We start from the raw sequence: 25,623 nt of genomic DNA, 5'->3' as shown, positions 1-25,623 counted from the left end.
AAGAATGTGACATATTGCATAAGAGCACGTCTCTGAATAAACTCTGCCCAGATAAATGAAGCTAAGAACAAACTACTTAATTGTTGAGCAAAAAGGAGCTTTTCATTGGCCCGGTGTGCAGCCATGCTACTGTGCCGTGTTAATGGAAGAACAGCAGTCTCACATTGGCAGGGAGACCAGTGTTCCAAACCACTTCATCTGTTCCCTCTCAGACTGGTGACCATACACCCATGCTAGTTTTGGACAACACAGACTTAATAAGGAGAACATTCCACTTACTTTCTCGATGTCTCCCATGCAAGTCGACCCACACATACCGGCAGATGAAAAACGTCATGGGTGGACCACCTGGAAAAATCTTCCCGCCCTTCATCAATGAGGTCCACTGAAGAGAGGCGACTCTGTCCTGCTCACATATCACCGCCATTAGACAGGCATGTGTTGGTCTGGATCCAGGGCATCGCCTGCTGCGCCACTCACTGAAGTCTCATTCAAGGAAATCCACACCACTCCCGGCAATTTCACAGGTGCAGAGAAGTGTAAGAAGCGGAGCGAAACATCAGTTCAGCACTTAGGAAGAGCGACCCTAGCATGGAAAAGTGTAGCCCTGTGTTTACCCGTGGTCACTGTAAATGTCCAATAACTTAAGCCGATCGATGCCAAAGCCAGACTTTTCTCTGACAAACCTCTTCTTGAATTGGCAGGTCTGCAGTGGCTCAAATAGGAAAACCCCAAACTGTTGCCACTGTCCAATTATTGAATTATGTGGAATTATTGGCTTACAGCTGACGAAACCCGAGTGGTTAGAGATGGAAAAGTAGTCGTGTTTGGCTAGATTTCATTTTTTTTAAACAATACAGAGATGTTTTTTTGTTTTTGCAGGGAGAGTTTGGTGAAGACGGACATTTATTTGGTCGAGACATTTCTTCAATTTCTTAAAATTTTTTCAGTGGAAGTCATAAAAAGGTTTTGTTGTATGGAAGTAAATCGGTGCCGTCTGACTTTCTTACATTGGATTTTCACAGCATCATCATCAGACTTCGAATTTTAAAAACCATGTCATCTTTTTGTAGTCTTTATATTTCTTTCAATGCACGAATTAATTCAGTGTAAAACAATCTATGTAAAATATATTCATTGTAAACATTTCATTGTTTAAAGAATGGAATGTCGAAATGTAATGTTCAAAAAAATTAAATATAACTTGTCAATGTAAATATATGTAGTGTGTTAGCATGGATTCCTTCTCTTAAATTGCCTTAAAGACATTGATTTGTTTACAATGATTTTTTATTATTATTTAACATTGAAATTAATAACCAAGTTATGCCATTAAAAAAAAGGCAGCAAAAAAAGACATTGTTTGAAATTTGACGGTCTGATTTTGATGCATAAAAATTCTGTTCGATATTCATATTCAAAGTTTAAAGGTACAAATTAACTTCCATACTATTGTACTTTTGGTTGTCATGCTCAGCACATCTGGCCGGTCACAATTACAGACATTGGGCGAGAGACCAGGTTCATCTTAAATGATTGTGTCACAGTGATATAGAAGACTGTGAGTAATTTACAAACTGCACATTTTGCATTTTGGGTTCAGCATAACTTTCTCATCCCTGGATGGCGTGGGACTGTCAGGGTGTGTGAAGGCAATGGTCATTCCTCTCAATCTAAAAAAAAAGATGTTAATATTCAATCACCTGCCGCCACAGATTGAAGTGTTCATGCGTGAGAATGACCTCAGTCGGTCCCTTATCTTGAATACCGACTGACTATGTTCTTATCCTCATCAGTAGCTGGATTAAATCTAGTGAGGTGGTCTTGGCATGGTGAACTGAGAGGAGACCCAGGGCAGACCCTGAACACAATGGAATGATTGTGTGTCTAAGTGGTCTTGGTAAGGCCTCTGAAGCGTTTCTCTGGAGAGAAAAGTACACTGAACAAAATATAAACGCTTGTTTTTCTTCTTTGCTGAGAATTCTGTCCCTGTAACTGGAGCTAGAGGTCTGATGGATGGATGGATGGATGGATGGATGGATGGATGGATGGATGGATGGATGGATGGATGGATGGATGGATGGATGGATGGATGGATGGATGGATGGATGGATGGCAGAAAGTGTATAAATGGATGACAGCTAAGGAAATCTTTCAATCATTGTTTGTTTTCTCGAAAAGAAAACCTCCAACAGTGACATACGGTCAGGGAGAGGCAAGTGAGGCCTCCTGATGTCAAGATAAAAAAGAGAAAAGTCAATAACATAAATATTATTTTACACTGATTTGTGTTAAAGGTGCATATTTTGGAAAATTCTAGAGATTTTTGTTATTTTCCCATGTAGTGATCAGATACAGGAGGAAACTTACCGGTGAGTCACGGCAAAGCTGTATGTGTGTATGAGTAATAACATGACTTAATGTTGAAAATTACAGTATGCTGTTGTAATTTTAATACAAACTGTATGATAATGTAACTTATATTGGAGACCAGATATTTTAAATTATGACAGACATAAAATGCTTTGAATGAGTGAATTGTGTACAGTTTTAGTAATAAATGATGAAAAAAAAAATAGTGTTGAGTATCAGTGAAACTACTCCACCTTTTTCTGTCTGGACATGTCCACAGTTACACAGTGTTCCTCCATAGAAGAGCAGACAAACAGAGTATCTAGTATGTGTTCCAGAGCAGCCGGCCAAAGATGACGCTCTTCTTTACCTTATTCATGAAAATCTCGTCTTGCCCTTAAACATAAACAGTGAGTTTGCTGCAGGCTTCTCTGCAGAGCCGCTGGACGTGAACAGATCTGCGTCTGCCGAGTGAGAAAACAACCTGAGCCTCTGTGGTCGAGCAGCGGCGCTCCAAAGATCACACGACATAAGCTGTTTGAATGGAACACAATAAATCCAATATTGTGACCAAAGCCTGGAGCAGAACGATGTTGGTTGTTTTCCTGAAATGATCCACTTATTATTCTATTAGTTTCGTTATTGTTGCCGTGTGCAGTTGTATATTTGAACCCTTCAAGATGTCTTTGAAATGTAAAACAGTCGACCTTACTGAACATATTTACAATTGCAGTTGGATTACCAGTCATTCTAAATATATGTTTCAGAGTAGAATAAGAGAGTCCTGAACTTGATGGGTCACCAAAATTTTAAATTATGAATTTTCTACTCACCCTCATGTCGAATAAGGGTTGGGATTAATAATCTGATTAGTTCCTTTTTGGAGACAGAAATATGTTCATTTGAAAGTTGCAAACCTCTCTCACTTTTCTGCGTCAAAATAGACAACTTCCAAACACCTTCATACTGCTCGTCTGTTACGTCCATCTTGTATTGAAGCCTCGACATGAACCCGACAAGTCCCACTGTCTATTGTCTACACTGGATATTAACAATCTTAAAATATAGACTTATAAAATTTAATTACGAACAATTCTTTAGGTATATTTAAAAGATGGACGTTACAGACGAGCAGTATGGAGGTATCAGTATGTTTTTAAAGTGTCCTTTTAAGATGAAGACGACGACAACTGACTTCCAGTTGCTTAAAATGAACAAACATTTTTGTCTATAACTCTAAAAAGGAACATATTACTCTAACTCTTTTCAAGTGTCTACAAGTAAAAGTGTATATACCGACCTAAAAGTTAAAAAAAAATGATTTACTTATAGTCCAGGATAAAAAAAATAACTAAATTAATTCAATTAAAGTAACCATTACTTACTTACTAACTTACTTACAGATCACTTCAACAAAATATCCTAAAGACAGTATCTACTGACTATATTTAGCTGCTCTGAGCAACACAACACATTCTCAAACTAACTTGGAGAAATTGGCATCAAGAATGTTGCAGGAAAGTCAAAATGACAAAGAAGTAAATCACAAAAGGGGAAACTTCAACAAATATGAGACTAATAAAGAAAAAAAATAAAATGACTTCGATGCTAATGATGTATAGTACAATCATTACATGACTAAAGACAAACAAGGCCCAGGTGATCACATGATTTGTTGCACAGAGGGTTTTTTTTTCGAGAGGTTATATAGTGTGAGCTGCAGAATAAACTACATCATCATTTCCTTGCGTAACACATTTCTCATTTCTCAGAATTATGCTAAAGCTAATAGCAACTCTATTTATTACAAGGAAGCTAATACAACCGAGCCCTCAGTGACCTCCACCAAGGTACTTATTTCCACACATTTAGATTTCCTAAAATTGTATTTTATGTATATACTGTAGATACTATTTTTACATTTTAAACGATAATAAATTCAATAGCCAAATTACAATGAGCTGACAGCAGGTGGCAGTAGTTTTATGGTAGACAACAGTCACAGTAAACAATGAAGAAATATACAGTTTGCACCTCTATATCCTAAGAAAATACAAGGACCCCTTAAAATGTAAAGGTCTGTTTCCTTTCTGAAAGATTTAATTGAAGTTTGAACTTCTGTTTCAAGACAGAAAGTAAAGTTTCACAAGTGCAGCTGTTCTTTTTTTAGGCTATTAAAGCAGTTTGTGTAAAACGAGGGGTTAAAAAAGGACATTACAACATATTACCCTTCTCATAATTTGGATGAAATTGAAACTTAAAAAAACATCCAGAGATAATTGACTTAAGCATAAGTGATTCAGTCAGCAACTGCTGTATATTTTTGTACGTTATAGTCCCGACGGAAGGTTTAACGTCATTTTCAGGTTTAAACCTACATGATTCATCTACCAGGGGCAAGAGGTTGGAGACACTCTAGACAATTCACTAGGAATATTTTTTTTACAGTCTCATACACAAACGCAGCTACGTAAAGGTTAAAGTAAAAAAAGGAAATGTTTTGTTTCCTTGACGATTGATATTCTATCAGAATATTCCAGTCATTCCTTTTAATAAATAAGCAAAATAACTCAACATTCAGGATGGAATAAAAATCAATTGCTAAAATGCTAACATTATCAACAAGTAGCGACCACACACATTTGGTTGGACCCTTGCATTTCCAAGTCGCAATATATCTCCTCATATTGAGCTAAATCCCAGACAAATTTATTATGATCTATGTGCCTCTGCTTCCAGAAACACGATCACGTACAAGCCAAGTTTTGTTTGAACAATGAGCCTTTACTGCCAGGAACAGTGTGGGTCAGAATCTGTTTCCCCTTTCCACCCCTTTCCTCCGCACGCCGTCACTCTCTCACTGTGGTCTGTGAAAATGTCAAACTGACTTCTGATCAGCTTGTCCTGCTGTTCACCGGGTGGTGATGGATCACTTGAAGGGGATTTGAACCTGCAGTCATAGAAACTGAGAAGGTGCAATTTCCTGAGATTAAGACACAGGTGGGCTCCAAAAATAATCCAAGCTTACTTCTGGGTTTAGGAAAAATAACGGGATGATTAAGGATACATCCCTCAAGAAATTATCTGATCAGACAAGGGGCTCCTGCTTAGCTTTGTGGGGGTAATGTGGGGGGTCTTTGCAGGACAATTTGCTACAATAGAAGCTCAGCAATAATTATTTCCACCAAAAAAGAAATGTATTTCTGCGTAAATCATGGCAGAAACCAGACCTGAAGGGACATGGAATGAAGCTGTAATTAGCACTTGTCTCTGTTATACGTTTCTCTGTCGAGCTGTGGCCAGAAATCATAAGAACTGCGGTCTGGATGTGGAACACTTTGAAGCCTCAGAAAACTGGCAGAGACCAGGAGATGACATGGGAGATAAAGGGGGAGCAGTAGCTGCGTAGGAAGAGGAATTACTCCAAATTCTATTTCAAAGAAAGCAATACAGTCAGGGGACGAGGAATGTGGGGAATTATTCCGTCACCTTTGCCTCTTCTGACGGCAGCAGGACATTTTTAATTGTGGAAAGTGACATTTAATCTAAAATGTATTTCCACTATTTTGTAAAAATGGACTTCCTCTGCTTAACTTGCCATGATGCAAACTGCACCAAATTAAAATGTTTGAAATTCAGAATTAAATTTGTTAAAAAGCAAACTATGCTGTATAAATAGAGGAAAGCATATTCTGTGTTATGGTTTCCAGCATGGAAGAAATATAAACTAATAATACATTTTACAACATCACTGTTAAAGCAGAATGCTGATTTAAATTGCTCCAGATTAAGCCAGGTTAATAATGTTTGTTTTTTACCCAGTATCCTTGCTTCCTTTTTTAATCATTGGAATTATTATATCAAACTAAATGTTGAAAATATAAATAATGATTTGAAAAATATTCGATTTCTTAATTGTAATTCATTATTATTAGCATTATTTTAAATGTTCAGCCTTTTTTAATATTCAAGTTATTTAATTCAAATATTCAAGAACAATTTAATTAAATTCAAAACAATAATTGAATACAACATTTGATTTTTTTTAAAAACTAAGTTTCAACATTTGAAACGATAAATGTAACCATTTAATATTCTGATGTCACTAATATACTTCCAATATTTCCTTTTTCCTTTTTTTCCCCTTGATAATTGGATTTCCTTTACTGATGTTGCAGTATATACAAGTCCGCTAGAGGGAGCTGTGCATAGAATTGATATGCATATTTGAAAATAAACAGTTTTATTATCATCAAAACATGCTGTTCTTCCATGTAAACAAGGGAAAACCATGCTTGCAATTGGACTACAGAGTGCCTCCTCATCAGCTCCGACCACTCTGCCATCTGTTGTGCCATCTGATGGGAGAACTGGTTTGGCTTCTACCTTCTACCTCAGAAATCATCAGCCCTGCTGTCCATGACAAATATAGAACCTCACAATGTGAATCCACAACCTGGCATTATCCCCTAAATTCCTGTTTGATTGATGATAGCCGACTATTCAATGCTAGTAAGGGACCAGTATACCTGTCATTCTAATTACAAAAGCCTTCCATCAACCTCTTATTTCATGAAAATAATGAGCCTCATTTTTTGGTAAAGGCTTAAGAAAGTTATAGTGACATTAATACTAAAATGAGTTGTGGTGTTTCGGTTTAAAAAAACGACTGACTCGAAACTGGCAGAGTTCCTAGCGGGATATCTGATGTTTTAATCGGATACTTGGCTGTGAAAATCGGATCATATGCCAAACAGCATCAGAACATCATGATTCTCCTTCTCAGTGGAACAAGTGCTGGTGGTTATTTCTCTTTTTACTCAGCTTTCTATCCACACACTCCTTCAACGATGTATTAATGTTGCTGTCAAAGGACGTTTACTGGAGTTCCTAAAGTGAGACTAAAGTGCTGTGTCTTAAATAGATGTTGGACTCTATTGTACTCATAAGTATGTGTCTGTTTGTACAAAACCCTCTTTTCATTGAAATATTTACATTAGAAAGTGACACTGAAGAAACAAGTTTTTCTGGAGCTAAAATCTTCTTAACGACAACCACTCTGCGGTGATTGGTCAAACACACTGCATGTCATCAATCCCAGAAGTCTTCACCTCCAACGGACTCGTTGTATAAACAAAGTGGGTCGTGATTACAGCTGGCTGGAGGAGGAGTGAAGCCATTATTACATCATAATGGACTCCGCTCTCATAACATCTCGTTCGCCCAGATTTCATATGGGGGAGAACTTTATAAAGTTCAAAACATGGTCATGATGAGAGACTTACTGCATCTTGGAGAGGAAGACTTCAACGTTTGAAACATGTGAGTGAGTCAGGAAAGTTGGGTTCAGATAAATGTAAGAGAAGATTAGAGTTACGACGGTTAAGCATACAGGAGTGTAATAATGACGTACCTGAACACATCAGTGGATATTTATCTTTTAAAGAAAAATAGTAAATTATGGGGAGAATTACTTCAAGTTTACAACGATGGTGTATCATAATTCATAATATAATTCAATTGCATGATGATATGTAGGATAGTTCAACTTCCTTGGAGACCTTTGAAGGCCTTTGATCAGTCAATCGCCTGGTAATTGAGATTTGTAGCGTCAGTTAGTGACCAAAACAGGCAAGACAACACAGAGAAGGTTACTTTCGGATTGATGGATGGACTGAGATGTTTGTACTTACAGTTAGAAATGAGTGGAGAAACTTCCTGAAGATTTCAAGGAAATTTCTGGATTCAGATGAAATAAAATCTCTTGGTTGTAGAGCATGGATGGACGGACTGATGGATTGATGGACAAAACGGCTGAACAAATAGACGTGTGGAATTACGGATGGATGGACGGATGGACAGATTGACAGATGGAATGGAAAGATGGATTAGTTGAGTGATTGACATTTGAATGAAATTACGAAAGAAGAGATGGATTGATGGATGGACTGATGGATGAATGAACAAATTAAGAAACGGATGGATGGATGAGTGTACAGATTAATGGATGGACAGACGGATGGATGAGTTGAGTGATGGACTTTAAAATGGAATGACAGAAGAACAGATAGATTGATGGATTAAAGAAATAATTAACAGACGGATGGATGGATTAATGGACAGATTATTGGATGTTCAGATGGACAGACAGCTGGACAAACGAAAAGATGGATGAATGGACGGATTCATTGATGGACAGATGAGCATATGGATTCACAGACAAATGGATGAGTTAAGTGTTGGATGTACGAATGGAAATACAGAAGAACAGATAGAATTATTGGAGGGACTGCTAGATTGATGAACGAATTATTAGATGGATTGGATGGATGAATGGACTGAATAATGGATGGACAGATGGGCCGATGGATGGACAGATGGATAGATGAGATAAGCGATGGACATTCAAATGAAATGACGGAAGAACAGGTGTATTAATGGAAGACTGATGGATTCATGACGAATTGACAGACGGAACATTAAGTCCCTGATGATGAATCCACAGATGTGTATTCGAAGACAACCAGTGATTGTGAGGGCGATATTTAAACTCTACGGGACACAGTTTCAACTCCAACTATGGGTTACCACGGCAACAAAGCAGACACACATATGTGAGGGAGTTCCAGTAGGTCATTGGGAAGTTATGTGAGTGTTGGTCCTGCAGCAGACCTCCATGTTTTCTCAGCAATAAAAGTCTTTCCACACATGCCCCCAGGAGACCAATCCCACTGAGCCCATGTATTTCAATGTCTGAAGTGGCAACCGGGTCAGTATTTAATTGGGAATAAAAGCAGTTGCGGCTTTTTTTTACTGCCCTATGAATATATATGAAGTATTAAGGGAGGAGAGAGACAAGCATTCTAACGTGTCGATGAGTTCATGGAGAATATTTAATGTTAATACATCAAGAGAAAATTATTTGAGTTCAAATCCGCCCTTTAAAAGTGACTAAATAAATTATATTAGCTTGGATTATAGTGGAAACTCAAAACCAAACTCATGTTACATCTGCAGTGTCACTCAAGAAAAGTCTTTAAAGTCGTAAACGACACCAAGAATTAATTTAAGACCTTGAATGAGTTTTTTTTAGTCAGTTTAACATCTCAGATCTTGAAACATTAAAACATCATTAGTTTCTATGGGATAAAACGTGTGTTATCAGACTTTGAATATAGTTTTTTAACACTGAATTTTTACACTTCAAATTCAAGTGCTGTTGTTTTTCACAGTCGCAGTTTAAAAGAAAATTCAATGTAAAAAAAAAAAAATCAGTCTAAACAAATTCACGGATTTAAAGATTTTTACGTAAAAATCCAACGTTAAAAAGGCAAGTGTAAGAAACTCGATGTGCAATGTAATATCTATTATTTAATGTTACAAACTCTTTCCTTTACTTTTGTGTGATGTCATAGCAAAACATCACGGGCAGATTGCTTCTCCTTGGTTGCTCGCATGTTAACTCATAATTTTCTTTATACCAAATCTCTTACACATTTCTATTTACATTTAATTTTATTTTGCATTGAATTTTTTACCCTCAACACGTTTTTTTTTTGGCAGATTCAATTTTACGTTAACCGTATTTCTGCATTTAAAAGTAAGTAGACGGAAAGAAAAATAACAGCGCTTAAAATTTGATGGATTGAAAGTCAAACTTTGATGTGTTAGAAATTCATATTCAAAGTCCGATGTTCGCTGCTTCCTTGTTTAACTTATCGTTAGCTGATCACTCTCGACGTGGCCAAATTAACACGATCACAGGGGATTTAATACACCAAGAACATCCTTGTAATCCTTCCTCATCATCTCAACCCCCTCCTTTTTCTCCTCCTCGGTTTCTCCCCACTTCCACAAAAGTCAACCCCTGCTACTAAAAACGTTGCTTCTCAGAACATCCAGCTCACCTCGACCACTCTGGTGACACAGCAGCTCCGTTTAATTGGACTATTTTTACTCTGGGTTTGATGAAATCAGAGTTCCGATGGAAGGATCGTGACTTATTCTTGCTTGTCAACATGGTGGAATGTGTTATTATAAAGGGGATGAGTAAAAAAAAAACATATTTATGATCCGAAAATAGATCAGAATCACAGAGTTTCTGATAGAACAAACTATGCTGACATCATGAGGCTTGTCATCGCCCAGAGGTCGATGCGTCTTGAAACATTTGACATTTGTATTTATGTGATTGAATTCCACAGCTCAGGGTCAAGAGCAGATGAAGACGTTTGAAGTGGCTTTTTTTGCCCAGAAAGTCGAAACCATATAGAGAGTGCATGTGCACTGTAGAGTGGCAGCTTTGAAATATATATTTTAAATGTAATTACTACTCAATGTAAGTGAGTGGAGAGGTCATGACCCACTCTGGCAGAAATGTCAAGTCCATCTCAGAAAGTTGTGGTCAGCTGGAGCTGACATTCATGGCATCCGCCTGGAGGGGGAATCTTTCAAACAAAAATTGTAAGAGGCTAAGGTAGCTTAGTCGTAAATCTGGTTTTGAGAATTTTTTAAATATTATTAAATAAAACTGAAATTAGATAAATCATTTATTTCCTGTCTATTTCCGGTCGAGTAACAAATGCCTCCCCAAACCCCGGGCGTTGGTGACCACTTTTAAAGGATTAAATCATAATTTGAAAAAGCTTTGAGACACCAACCCGTACAATTCAATTCCAACCGTCAGAACCAAAAAATCTATTTAAGTGAGGAAACTGAGGAAAATATACTTCAAGAGATGAACATGTCGACAAAGTGTAACAGGCAGAGTCTGAATGTATTTATTTCACCCAAAACCAACATTTTCGAGATGATATTTTTTCAACCTAGTTCATAAAATAATCAATCACATTGTGGTTGCTAAACGCATACATCAGAATCCTATTTTTTTACTGTAATGTTATAACAAAACCAGATTTCCTTATGGTGGAATGTAAAATGCAAGCCAAGCGTACTTACTGTACATACCGTCACTTTGACGGCCAATAAAAAGTCTCCCTTCCACCCAAATGTGGCTTTATATAGTGGATTATGAGAAAATATTCATGTAATGAAACCCCTGGAACTTGACCTTACACTATCAGCTATAATAAATCTTATATTTCAGAATATGTGGAAGGAATTACCGAGGATTCCTATGCAAAAACAAGTGTGCTTTTCAATGCCAGAAAGTATCTGTGCCAGTGGGAGATTAGAAACGCATCTTTTCCAGAAAGCTGCAGTGAGCAGCAGGTTCCTGGCGAACAACGTGAGTCTTGTATAAATCCTGTTTTGTTGAAGCGCCTGCATCTCTTCTACTGCAGCTCCTATTTCCATTCATAAGATCTGGCCACTGCTGAGCCTGCAGGGAGATATTTCAGTGTGTAAATACAGCACAGTTGCTGCCAGGAACTGGGTCTAACGTACCCCTGGGGAACCCTCCTCTAATAACTCTAGTGCATGTGATGACTTGTTTTTTAAATGTATGTTGTTTTCCTCTCTGGGTTGAAATATTTTTTTTACATAGCTTCCATTTACATTTTGAATGACCAGACAAGTACTGAAACATTTATAGGTTTGGAAAATGTATTGTGAAGGTCGCACTCAGGAACTTCTAAATATTTGATATGTTGATGGAAGAACGGCACAGAAACAACTGCCTCAGTCACAAGCTATTTGTTGACAAAACTTAAAAAGTATTATTAATAAAATGCCTGGCAATGATGAAGTGGCTGAATTGTTTAAAAAAAAATAAACAACAGAATAGGCAGAGAGAATATTTTGGGGTGTTTGGACTTAATCCATACAGGTTAGCCTATATGGATTAGTTCAGTGGACCACTTTTAACACCAGTAATAATCGCCTGTGACTCTTGAGATGTCAAGACACTTGTTTCAGACAAGTTTAATTAAAAAACAAACCTGTAAACGAATAGAAAAATGTTTTCAACTTGAATGTAATGCCTGGTCGGCGGTGCAAAAAAGGTTTGGGACCCCTGCTGGGACAAACAACATGCTATGCTTTCATCTCCGGTTGTCTTCATCTTCGTCCAAAAAGAGACTTAAAAACATCCAAATACCTCCATGGTGCTCGTCTGTAACCTCCATCTTGTGCCGAAGCATCGACATGAGGAATTGTTCCAGAAAAACCTAATTAAGTCTATATTTTAAGTATATTTTTAGCATAAGCTCCAGGTCTCTCAGCTCCTGCTACAAGTGTATCCTCCTTCACACACAGAAAGATTAACAATGATGGGATCTTCTTCTAAAAACAAGCTTAAACATACTTTAATATTTATCCGAATTAACCACCATTAATCACCATAAATCTTGCATTGTGTTTAAATGAGGTATTTTTTGGCATTTCAATGTTTTTAAGTGTCCCTTTGGACGAAGATGACGATGAAGACAACTGAGCCTCAGGCACTACATTAAAATGAACAAACCTTTTTGTCTATAACTCTAAAAATGAACAGATTACTCTAAAAATAGTCCCAACTCTTAGTCAACATGAGGGTCAGTAGAAACTGAGTGAAATTTGAATTTTTTGTGAACTATTTCTTCAAGTTGAGTCTACTTATAGATTCGTTTAACTTTACATCCATTTGAACGGTTGAATTATATTTATAGATCCATACAAAGACGGTCTATAACGTGTGATGTCGACGCTCATAGGAATCATGACGTCATTCGTCACTTCTGTTTTGATAACAGTGTCCATGTCGCATGATCGCCGACGCGCACGGGCGCGTGCGCGGCAGCAGCGAGTCAGCAGCTCACGTGCTCCTCGCGCCGAGCAGTCCGGTCAGTGTCCAACGAGCGTCTTGAGTTGTTTTTTTTTTCTTTCCTGGCAGCGGCAACATGGCGACAGAGGTAAGTCTTCCACCGCCGTGCTGTTGTTGAGACGAATGACTTGAAGCTTTAACTCACAGACGAGACTCTCTCTGGAGGTGATGTGGACGCACGTGTGTCGTCGAGGATGAATGAAAGACGGCTGTTGTTGTGCGGCTGAGATCAGTACCATGGACAGAGATATTTCCTGTTACCGTGATTTTCAATGACCTCCTGCGGCGTCATATTGACGCGATATATATGGTCTGTTGTGACGAGGTTCATTTCCTCTGCATCAACAGTTTGACTTACAACAGCAGGTGTGTTTAACATCAGCGGGAGGATCAACCTTGTATCTGTCCTTGGTGTGTCTCGGCTGAAGGTTCTCATCATGGTGATGACTTCAGCATCTGCACCTCGTGCTGCTGTTGATGTGTGTGTGGACGACACGCTGACCAGACCTTTATGTGGAGTTTAGTTAATACATTTGTGTTCATTAAAAAAAATGTTGGGATTATTTTCAGAGTAATCTGTTCCTTTTTAGAGTTATAGACAAAAATGTTTTTTTTTAATTTTAATGTAGTGACTGGAGCTCAGTTGTCTTCGTCTTCATTTTCTTCCAAAAAGACACTTAAAAACATCTAAATACCTTCATACTGCTCGTCTGTAACGTCCAAATTTGTATTGAAACGTCAACGCGAGGAATTGTCCCTGAGAAAACCTTAATAAGTCTATATTTTAAGCATATTTTTAGCATTTGCTCCAGGTCTTTCAGCTCCTGCTACAAGTGTACCCTCCTTCAAACACATTCACAGATTCACACTGATGGTATCTCCCTCTGAAAACAAGCTAAAATATACTTTAATTCCTAATGTCGAGGCTTCAATACAAGATGGATGTTATAGACGAGCAGTATGGAGGTATTTGGGTGATTTTAAGTTTCTTTTCAAGTGTCTTTTTAAGTCACTACAATAAAAAGAACATACATTTTTGTCTATAACTCTTAAAAGTAATAGATTACTTTGAAAATAATCCCAACCCTTAGTCGACATGAGGGGCCAAACGAAATGATCACATTTTGAATTTTGGCTAAACTATCACTTTAAGTGGACTACTCAAGTGATCATCTTCATCTCCAACATCTACTACATATATACTATACTATAACTATGATTTTTAAATATATTATATATGTGTTTACACTTGAATCTGTTCTTTTGGTGGCAAAATGCAGATTTTAAGACCAAAATAATGGAGTATAGATATCCTGTGTCACGCAACCAAAAAAAGGTTGACATGGATGTTGCGAGGGATTCCTTGTGTGTCATCTTCCTGCTAAAAGACAATGTGGAGTAGTATTAAAGTAGTGCTTGGATATTTATTATTTAAATCTCAACTTGACAATCAATGAACTAAACTATTTAACAAGGAATTACATTTTTTTAAAACAGCCAACCTTTTCATTGATGCCACATATTTTTACTGTAAAGGTAAAATTGCAGCATAATCATTTCTAGAGGCTTCAATATTTAACTTAACTGTCATTTAAAGATACACAATGCTGTGTTTCAAAACTGGGTAATAGAAGTCAGGAAGAAAAAGAAAGCTTTAACAAGCAAACCAACATGAAGTAGAGAGAGTTGAGCAATGAAGGTCTGTGTGTGTGTGTGTGTGTGTGTGTGTGTGTGTGTGTGTGTGTGTGTGTGTGTGTGTGTGTGTGTGTGTGTGTGTGTGTGTGTGTGTGTGTGTGTGTGTGTGTGTGTGTGTGTGTGTGTGTGTGTTTTCTGTGTGTGCCCTTTACGATGTGTGCCCACTGGCAGCTCTTCCGCATGCTGTCACTCCGTGTTTCTGGACTCAAGAGTAAATAAACTTGTCATAAATAAAGACCCATGGTTCCGAGCTGTGGAAATAACAAGCGAGTGAGCAGTAGCCTCAATAATATACCACAGTTTTAGACTTTTTTTCAGAAGCTTATTGCAAATTTGGCTCCCAAATGTTCATCATTAAGGCTTTAAAAGGGGAAACGCTCAACACAACAGGATGAGATTTAAATATTGTTGCTTCTTCTGCATCAGTGTTTGTGGTACTACAATAAGCGGGTCATTAGTCCAGATCTGTCTATTTTGAAATTGGCTATAATATCTTATTTAATATTATAAAATATTTGTTTTTTTCAGAGGAAAAAAAAGATTGACCATTGACCAAATAGCCTGAATTCAGAATTTAAGCACTCCTGTGATTTCAATATCTTCCAAAGGATGGAATTAGCCTTGAGAATCAGCAACAATATATACACAGTGTATAAAGTAAAAGCAGAATATAAACATTAAAATAGGGGCTACATTTATATAACGCCAACAGAGTGATGATATTGATGATTCTTCTGGAGTCGGAGAGGTTATTAAAAGCTCAAGTGCACAGAGGCTGAAGTGGTTGTGACATGAAATGGTTGCAAGCAAACAAAAATAGCTGCTTGGTTCTATTTCTGTCTGTAAGTAAAAGACCCAGTATAGAGATGAAGAGCTGGCTCTGATGTGTGTAGGAATGAAAATAACATCAATATTGAAAGAATTTCATTTTGAATGTATAGATCCTGTGAGTTCATGTAAAGCTTGTGTTAGGGGTTTTTGTGTTCCGATGAACCGACCCCTCCCCAGCCTCGTACGTGTTGGTGGAATGAAGGACAGACACATTGATGAGTTTAAGAAAAATGCTTGTTTAGTGAATTATGCAAAAGTCAGAGACAAACTTACGTGAACACGGGCGCTAGCAAGCAGAGAGATCTATCGCAGATGTCTTCGGATGCCAGAACGCAAAGATCAGACGAAATGGTGGATCTCTAAGATGGCCGTCGCACGTGATCGTAGTGGAAACTTACCAAATGTTTGTTGTCTTCTGGAGAGAATCTGTCTCTTCCCAGCGACTTGTGTCCTTCAGTGTGAGTTCTCAAACAGGTTCACACTGACTTCTTGGAATCTGGAATTGTTTAGTCTTTCTGTGTGTGTGAGGCTTTCTGACCTCGGCCTTGTGTTGCAGTCAGTGAATGCAATGCAAGAATAGGATTATTTAATATGAATTAAATATGTAAGATTATCAGTTAATCAAGTGACTATTTGAAATGTGTGTTACATCTAGATGATTGATTACAGTAAAGTTGTCATTTCCTTACACTTGAAAAAAAACTACAGGTATATATAGTCTATAGTAATTTTCAAAGAGGTTCATAGAAATGAAAGTAGTTTAAGGTCAACTAATGTTTAAAATCAACTCTCCTGACTCACTCACTGTTTCAAATGTTGAATCTTCCTCTCCAAGATGATCCAGTAAGTCTCTCATCATGATGATGTTTTAAACTCATATTTTTATAAAGTTCTACCTTGTCTGGAATCTCAGCGAATGAAAGGTTACGAGAGCGGAGTCCATTATGACGTAATAATGGCTTCAATCCTCCAGCCAGCTGTAATCACGCCCCGCTATGTTTATACAACGAGTATCTTGGAGGTGGAGACTCCCTGGATTGACGACACGTGGTGAAAAACATCAATGTTTGGCCAATCACAGCAGAGTGGGCGTGATTATGTTAAACAAGATTTTATACAAGAGTTTTTTTTAACAAACAGACACATACTGATCAGTACAATAGAGTCCAACATCTATTTAAGACACACTTAAAGAAATCACATTAGTTGCACTTTAATGAAAGTGAAGTTTTATCAAAACCTTTTTTTTTTTTTAATCTATTATGTCATCATTTAATAAGTCATGCAACAAGTCTAAATGATTACTCACTTTATTCCCTCTTCCCAGTCTCACACTTAACACTCCCACTATATCTCTTATTAATGTTTTCTGTAGAGGAGTAAATTATACCAGCAGGGCTGGTACTCTGATGGTCATGATGAAGTATGTTTTTATTCGTCACTTTCATGTAATCCCTCCAACTTTGACGTCTCGTTTGATTCTCCTGCCAAACATTTATGTTCACTTCTCTTTCCTTAAGATCCACAACCTTCAGGAACTGCGGCGCAGTGCATCCCTCGTCACCAAGGTCTTCATCCAAAGAGACTACAGCGAGGGCACCATCTGTCGCTTCCAGACCAAGTTTCCTTCCGAGCTCGACAACAGGGTGAGTCTGCTCACACGCAAAAGACCCACACAAGGGTGTGTTACACACTGCTTGAGGAGAAGAGACTTGTTTTCTTTAGTATTTCCAGCGACTGATCAGACATCTTGAAGCACCTCACTAGGCATACATCAACTGGCTCTCCGTGTGGAGGAGCAGAGCTTCTATTTTGAGTCTCTCCTGGATGACTGAGCTCATTATGTGTCTTTTAGCCGCTCGTACCCCAATCATCTGGTCACTAAGAACTGATGGTTGTGATGCAAAACCTACATTTTTGGAAACGTTATACTAGTGTGGCCGCCTTGGTAGCACAGTGGTTAGCTGAAAGGTTGCTGGTTCGCATCCAGGTCCAGAGGGAGGCAACTTGTGACTTTTCTGTGTGGAGTTTGAATGTTCTCCCTGTATGGCGTGGGTTTACTCTGGGTACTCCGGTATCCTCCCACAATCAAAAAACAATCAGAGGTTGATTGGGAACATTTGGGAAAATTGACTGTAGCTATGAGTGTGTGTGTGTGAATGGTTGTGTGTTTTTGTGTGTGACTGGCGTTTTGTTTCGGATGTCTCCCGCCTCTCGCCCGAAGAAGTTGGGATTGGCTCCAGCCCCCAAGGCCACCTCCATTAAAGAATAAGCGGCAGAAAATGAATGAATGATCTGGTGTGACAGTATATCAAACAAGGCTTTATAAAACAGATCAGCCTCTTGCTTATGTATAAAGTGTTGTGTAACCTGTAATTTTTGACCTTCAAAGCCTCGAGCAAACAGTCCACAGCCCCCGCCATCCCGCATCACATGAATTAGACTTGTCATATGTCGGTATCCTTGGCCGCCGCCGTCATGACTGATCCTTCCTCTCTTCATGACGTGTTAACAAGAGCTATTTCTTAACATTTTTGACAAATTGTGGAGCCTTGCTGAGGTGAACAGGCAGCAGCTGGTGTGTTTGGCAAACTCTTTAATGGTTCGCTGTCAAAGTGGTGCCAGAAAACCTTCTAGTTCTGAGGCTGCTTTGAAGGGGCGCACGAGCGCTCACACCTCGTCTGCTTCTGTGTCCGTACCTGCAAGTAGATCGAGTGGACGCTGCTGGAAGAGACGGTGAAGACGCTGAACTCCTTCTACGTGGAAGCTGAAAAGATCCGAGGCCAGTCTTACATGGAAGGATGTTTGGCCTGTGCTACGGCCTACCTGGTCTTTCTCTGCATGGAGACTCGCTACGAGAAGGTGACGTGAGCACATAATTAATCTAAAAAAGGGAAGAAAAACTGCATTAAAATTAAATTAATATTAAGTTTCATCAAGTTATTTCATCATACTTATGAGCCTGAAACAATACTTGGTTAATTATTTCCTTATTTGCGTTTAGATTTTATTGAACGGTTCTACAAAATTAAAAGAAAAAGGTATTATTATAGTCATCAGGGCCTAATAAAAAACACAGAAAACTGACACTTTGACACTTCAACTATAGCAAAAAAATCCATCACATTCCCGTCAAGTGTTTTTCAGTTACTGTTGATTAACCTTTAGAATTATCTTCATAGGTCACAATAATGACAAGTTTTTGTACTTTAGTTTTACCCAACCATCTGCCAGTTTAAATGACTTGGTGGACCAGATTTGATACCCTGGCCTGGAGTTTGACACATTTGGTTTAAAGGGTTAAATTATTCACACAGTTAAAAGTGCAGTTAAAGGTGGAGGCTTTGAGGATTGATGATGCATGGTGACAAACCTTGATGATTGAACCTTGAGATTTTATCTTCAGGAAAAATAAGTGGACGGGCTAAAGCACATTTTCTAATGTATATATTTCTGAAAAGAGAGTTTTGTACAAACAGACACATACTGATGATACAATAGAGGTCCAAGATCTATTAAAGACACACTTAAATCAACACATTAGTTGCCCTTTAAGAGACTTTATAAAGTGTATGTTGTCACATACTTATGTAAAGTTTAGTATCGCTGTGGTCAGAACAAGATTTTTGAACCGTCTTCTTTTTCAGGACAATTTACTAAACTTTGTAAGTCGAGGCCCGGTATTAATCTAACGCAGTTGAAACTAAGTTTAGCCGGAACAGCATTTGATTCATCCACTTGTGCTCCTTCAGCCATAACTTTTATGGGATCTCAGTATTTCCTGGTCAGAGACGCACAATGTGTGTTTTTGTGTTGGAGTCATGCAGGATGCACTTTCATCTGCCTGTCAGCTGCTTGATAAGATGATACCAGGACGTGTTTGTGTACTGGTGGAAGTCCATCGTGGCTGAAAGACTTTCTTACTGATGACGATCAAACGCACCCACCCACGCTGCTGCGGGTGTGTTATTGGGGCGTGCTGATAACGCGACCACACACACACACACACACCATAGAGCATTAGACTTCACGTCAACTGGAGCACTCACGGCCCGTCATGCCTTCGTCACAGCCCATCAAAAGACCTTGATTGACCCAACATGTCGGAACACTTTCATGAACTACTTTTCATCTTGTTGAGACGAATATCTGTCTCCCTCTTGCCATCATATGTTGTGCAGTATGTCCAGTTGGAAATAAAGGATTGTAACCAGTTACAAATTATACAAGACTTGAAAAGCAATAAAACTTTGCATACCTACACAAAAATCCATTTTACATGACGTTAAATGAACACAACATACAATTACATCAGCAATATTGATTTGAAATAGAACTGGAGGCAATAAACGCACAAAAAAAGGAGTCACAGTCCAATATATTACCTGCTGACGAGAACATTGCACGCATTATTGAGTAAACTATTGTTTACATACTTAATTATGCTAGCCAGTTATGAGCCTATATTTTTGTTTTATAAACATTCAACATGCATAAAAAATGTGTAATCTATTGATACAGTATAAACCTGATAATTGTCAACTTATTTAACTAAGTGTTGTCTTAATTTCAATGTTCAAATCACGTTTTTTAAAAAGCATCTGCATGTTGGTCACATAAAAAGTGCAATTTTAATTCATTATTTAATTAACACAAACTCTACACATGCTCAGGAGCAGGTGTAGATGTTGTATCTAACACAAGATCTGAGCTAGTACATATCGATGGATGCAAAAATCCCAAAGTTTTCCAGCTGCCATTTTAACCACATTCGTCCTGCTCACGCTTCATGAATGAGACCCAAAGAGTTTTCTTTCTACTCTTTGTCAAAACTGGTTCTCTTGGTTGATCGAGGTTTAGCCGTTTGTTCCTATGACATTTGTCCAAGAGGAAACTTAAAACTAAAAAAAGTCTTGATTTAAACTGGTGTAAACTAAACCTCAGTGTCAGCTCTGATACTGAATCTTAGAATAACATTTGTTTCTTGAAAATACCATTTTATTTCCAAAAACACGATTTGTGGCTAAACTCAAACACATGAAACGCACAAACTAGAGTCCAGCTCACATTTTTTCCAAATATTCCCGTCAGCTAACCAAGGCAGAACATTTTTCCTGAGAGAGCCATCTTAGGAATTAGGAACAGGAGCGGCCAAATGGAAAAGCCTCAAGAAAAAAAAAGTAAATCCCAATTTTCTCTAATCTAATTTGTTGCTTTGCCTGACATGAGTGGTTTGGAAGTGCGTCCTAAAATAACTTGTGTAATCACAGCATAATGAATTTAGTCAGAGTTTGGATTATAAGGGAAAGAAAGACAGGCAGGGGAGCTGGAAATTCTGCTAGTGCAAACAAACTTCTTCCATTTTTCATTCTTTTCAACCGTCAGACTGGAAATCAGGGTTCAGTCCCTGCAGACGTGCCCTCGATTTGTCACTTTCACTCGCGCCTTGTATGCAAATGTAGAAAAGTCAAATCCTGTATGGACGTCTTTGTTTTCAGGTGCTAAAGAAAATAAGCAGCTACATCCAGGAGCAGAACGAGAGGATCTACGCCCCCCGAGGTCTCCTGCTCACAGACCCCATCGAGAGGGGGATGAGAGTCGTATCCTTTGGTCCTTCTTGATGTGTCGGGTCAACATCTGAACTGGACCTGACTGTTATTAACTTGCACGTATGAGAATGTGTGAGAGGGACGATTGTTTCTCAATTTTAAGGACTTCAACTGCTCCTGGAGTACGTGATCAGAACCTGGAGTGAGAACATTTTTTTCTAAAAAGCAGAAATGATGTCAAACATCAAACAATACTGTCAACAGACAATTTGAACATTGATGAATGGATAGATCGGTAGATAGTAAGCTGAGTGAAAGGTTGATGGACGGATGGATGGATGCGTGGGTTAATGGATGAATGGAATTATGGGTTAATGGACAGATAAATGGATGGATGCATGGGTTTATACACAGACGGATGGATGGATGCATGGATTAAAAGACAGACAGAAGGATGGATATGTGGGTCAATGGATGAATGTATTCATAGGTTATTGGATGGAAGATGGATGGTTGCGTTGCTTGATGGACAGATGGATAGTTGCTTTGGTTGATGGAGTTGGGTTGATGGATGGATGTGTTGGTTCATTGATAAAAAATGGATGGATGCATGGGTTGATGGACAGATGAATGGATGTGTGGGTTAATGGATAGAACATAGATGGATGGCTGGATACATGCGTGGGTTAATGGATAGAACATGGATAGTTGGATGAGTGTATGGCTGGATGGATGGGTGGATGGATGGATGGAGTATGGATAGATGCATTTATTGATTGATGAATAAATAGATAGAATGATGATGGATTAGTAGATAGTAACACCAAATGGGACTGGTAAGATGGAAGAATAAAGTATGGATGGATGGATGGATGCATGCATCGACGGATAAATTAATGGACAGAAAGATGAGGTCGGAAGAGGGTATTATTGCCAATGGAGTATGGATGGATAGATGGATGGATTTATGGATGGATTAATGGTGTATGCATGGATGGCTAAATGAATGAAAAGATGATAAATAGAAGGACTGGTTGGATGAAAGAATGGAGGATGGATAGATGGATGGATAGATGGATGGATAGATGGATGGATAGATGGATGGATAGATGGATGGATAGATGGATGGATGCAAACATGAACGGAGCAATTAATGGACGGACGGAGGATGGCGAAAGATCATATCGCTCAATAAATAGAGTGACTGGTTGGATGAAAGAGTATGGGTCATGAGGTTGAAGACTTTTCTCCTGAACATAGTTCCAGCTGGAGGTCAGTGTGTTTGAGGACCGAGGTTCTGGCAGCTCCAGCCCCAGCACCAGCACGTCCTCGGCAGGAAACAGCGCTCGGTGACTAGAGGACCAGCGCCAGGCTTATGGGTACCAGCACCGGGGAAGCGGGACTCTGACCAACATCCGCATGCTGAAACATGAGAGCACCAGGTTCTAATGGAGAGCCATAGCAGAACATTCCAGAACAACAAGAGCACAAACACAAACACACACTGAAGAAATCCAACTCATTTTTGTTCATCTGCAGCTGTACATTCCAACAGCTGGATCAGTTCACGGACCAGACCGTGGTCCATTTAGTGTTCCCAACAACTGTGACGCAAACACAGACGCACAACTGTAACCAAACAAGCACTTTAATCAAACAGCAACATCTCTACAGATACAGATCATCAACATCTGAGATGACATCAGAAGATCTGAAGTTCAATGAACCTCAGGAGACACCGCTTGACTCGTCCAACTCATCAGCCCTTCAGTTGTGTTTGTGTTTCCTCTTCTGCTCATGTTTCAACCCCGACACCTGGAGACCCGACCTGGAGCTTGAGAAAAGTACTTAAGACGACCTTGTAACGATGTGACGTTTGTATCCAGAAGCGTCCGAGGTTTTCAAGAGGTCAATAGACACGACTTGTTATTTTTGTGAGGAGAAAAAATCACGTGAAAAGTTCACACAAGCTGTATTTTTATATAACACTTTTGCAAGATGAAGTCTGAAACTGTGAAGATGAGTTTTGTTGATGAACAGTTGCTCGTGTACATTCATCAGCAATGTTGGGAGTAACACGTTATAGTAACTACGTTTTGCGGTGACAAGTGCTCTGAATAATTATTTAAAACCATAATGCATTTGTCATTACTGGGATTTAAACAGGCTTGTTACTTCATGCCTTTTCATTTAATCCAATTAGCTCACTGGTCAGAGCGGCACAGTGTCATAAGAAAGGTTGTGGCTTCAAGAAGTCATCTGTATTTATATTTATTTTTTAAATAGGTCATGGCTGAGGTAGACTGCAAGAACATGTCTGTTAACTAACCTCTGTGTCGCATACGAATGATGCATTCAATGACAATGGGATTCCTATGGTGCGTTTCAACATGAAACATTATAACTGAACACTGTATCACTTCAATGAAAAATGAACACACAGAACATAAACTTTCTATAAAAGATATATTTTACAAAGTTGCACGAACGAAGAGAAGTGTCTGACATAAGACGTACATTCTCTGCATTAGTTTTCAAGTTGAGCTTTGTATTGTTCATTTATGTATCCTTTAAATGTGGTTGTGTTGTTCAGTTGTATTGTTGTTATTTAATAGGTTTCTGTGGTCAATTGGAAATAAATGACTTTTGTGTGTGTTTAAATTCCTAAAGGGAAATAAAGATTGGCGAAAATCCGTATCAGCCTGTTGAGACTCTCAATGCAAAACTAATTGATTTATTTTTAATTGTGTTTATTTGATTCATTGTTCTTACCTTTTTGTCTGAATTGTTTAATCACAGCATCCAACCTTCCACTGGTACACTTTGCTTTACAAATTTTCTGTCATCTCTCTCTCTCACAAAAAGTTACTTTCCCTGGTAACAAGTGACTTAAAAAAAATACCGTCAACTCCAGCAGCTTTTAATGCTTATGTTTTGACATATTTTGGGTTCAAAACAAATAAAAGCAGTTACGACTTCGTAGTCATGTGGGCTGTAAATTCTGCAGGAACAGAGTCAAGTTCTAGACAATACTACAAATATATCCTTGTTCCTATAGTATCACAATACATCATATAATGGCCCCTCTATCGTGATACTTTTCGTATTGCCAGATTCTTGCCAATACACAGCCCTAATGTTTGTTTTCTAGGCACATGATGTGTTTTTATTAACTTCTTGCTCCTTCTATGTGGTTGGTTCCTATCCCAGCTACCTAGGGCAAGAGGTGTGGGACAACCAGGAAAGGTCACCCGTTTATTGAGGCGGTCACAGCGACTGTAGAGATAATTCAGAGTCCTCCATCAACCTCTGTATGCTCCTGGACTGAGGGAGGAAACCAGAGTCACACACAAAGAAACGTCAGATGTGTGATTCTCTGAACACGAAGGGAATGAGAGGTTGATCAGCCCTGATGACAGCACGTGTGTGAAGGTTGTCCAGTTGATCCATCATGGCCTGCTCATTACACATGTCTGGTGTAGAACCTTTAAGATCACAGACCAACTTCAAAGACTTCAGAGGAGCGAAGCTACATCCCAGCACCTGTACCAAAGGTCACTCCACGCTAACAGACCTCCTTTCTTCCTTCTCAACTCTGATATCAAACTGCTGCCAGAAAGTGCCTGAAAAAATTCCCGTGTGGTTTCATCCCACTTGGTCTCGGCGTTCCCGCCTCTATCTTTGAAGCATGTGGCCTTTACCGTGCTCCAGTGGAAGAGGAAAAACTCTGATTGACCTCTATTGATCATCTCAAATGTTTATTCCGACATTGACAAGCGGCGGAATGACTCATGTTCCCTAATTATGTTGAAGGTCAAAACATTCTGCTGACACGACACCTCTCCTTTGACACTTGTGAAGTTCAGCCGTCACACTGCGAGTCACTATTCCTTTCTCTGGACTGGATTCTAATTATGAGAACCAGAATCTCATTATTGCCAAAGTGCAACTCTTTGGTGCACTGCTGTGCTATAAAATGCAGTTAAGAGTCTCAATAGGCAGCACACAATACTGAAGTTGATAACTTGATAAATCAATAAAATAAGAATTGACATTAATTACAAGCTATATGTTTAATAAAAAATATAATATGATCAGTATGATGAAATCACATTGAAGTGAGATGGCAGTTGTCCTTGTTTTAACTTCCTTCTGAACAAGGTGGACGTGGAGGCCGAGAAACTTGTGCTGATCCAGGTCTACAAAAATGGCACCTTCAATGTAGGAGAGGATTATATTGCATCCCAATACTACCCCTACCCCTTGATCTTTGCCCCCACAATAGACAAATGCTTTGAGGGGGTAAAGACCAAGGGGTAGGGCTAGTATATAACTTACAGATAAGTTAACTGTGGTCTTTTTGGGATCCAGAACAATGATGGTCGCCTTCCTCGCATCAATTCTACGCAGAGTGGCTCCGACCTAGTGTTGGAA

At 38.7% G+C, this 25,623-nt stretch overlaps 1 protein-coding gene across 1 annotated transcript; it reads left to right on the top strand.

The window, feature by feature from the left end:
• The first annotated feature begins 13,111 nt into the window (after positions 1-13,111).
• Positions 13,112-23,869, top strand: golga7bb (golgin A7 family, member Bb). Its single transcript, XM_087802674.1, has 5 exons — positions 13,112-13,202; positions 17,161-17,286; positions 18,350-18,502; positions 21,139-21,240; positions 22,456-23,869. The coding sequence occupies exons 1-5, from the start codon at positions 13,191-13,193 to the stop codon at positions 22,540-22,542; spliced, it is 480 nt and encodes a 159-aa protein (XP_087658800.1). The 5' UTR covers positions 13,112-13,190; the 3' UTR covers positions 22,543-23,869.
• Positions 23,870-25,623: the final 1,754 nt, after the last annotated feature.

Source organism: Callionymus lyra, chromosome 11 (assembly GCF_982586985.1).
Source record: "Callionymus lyra chromosome 11, fCalLyr1.hap1.1, whole genome shotgun sequence".
Taxonomy (NCBI): Eukaryota; Metazoa; Chordata; class Actinopteri; order Syngnathiformes; family Callionymidae; genus Callionymus; species Callionymus lyra.
This window is presented reverse-complemented; position numbering and strand designations above follow the sequence as displayed.

Excerpts from the sequence above, each read along its gene's own strand:
- golga7bb (XM_087802674.1), top strand. Across the intron at positions 17,287-18,349 it reads CTTCCGAGCTCGACAACAGG|ATCGAGTGGACGCTGCTGGA; the intron begins GTGAGTCTGCTC and ends ACCTGCAAGTAG. Across the intron at positions 18,503-21,138 it reads TGGAGACTCGCTACGAGAAG|GTGCTAAAGAAAATAAGCAG; the intron begins GTGACGTGAGCA and ends CTTTGTTTTCAG.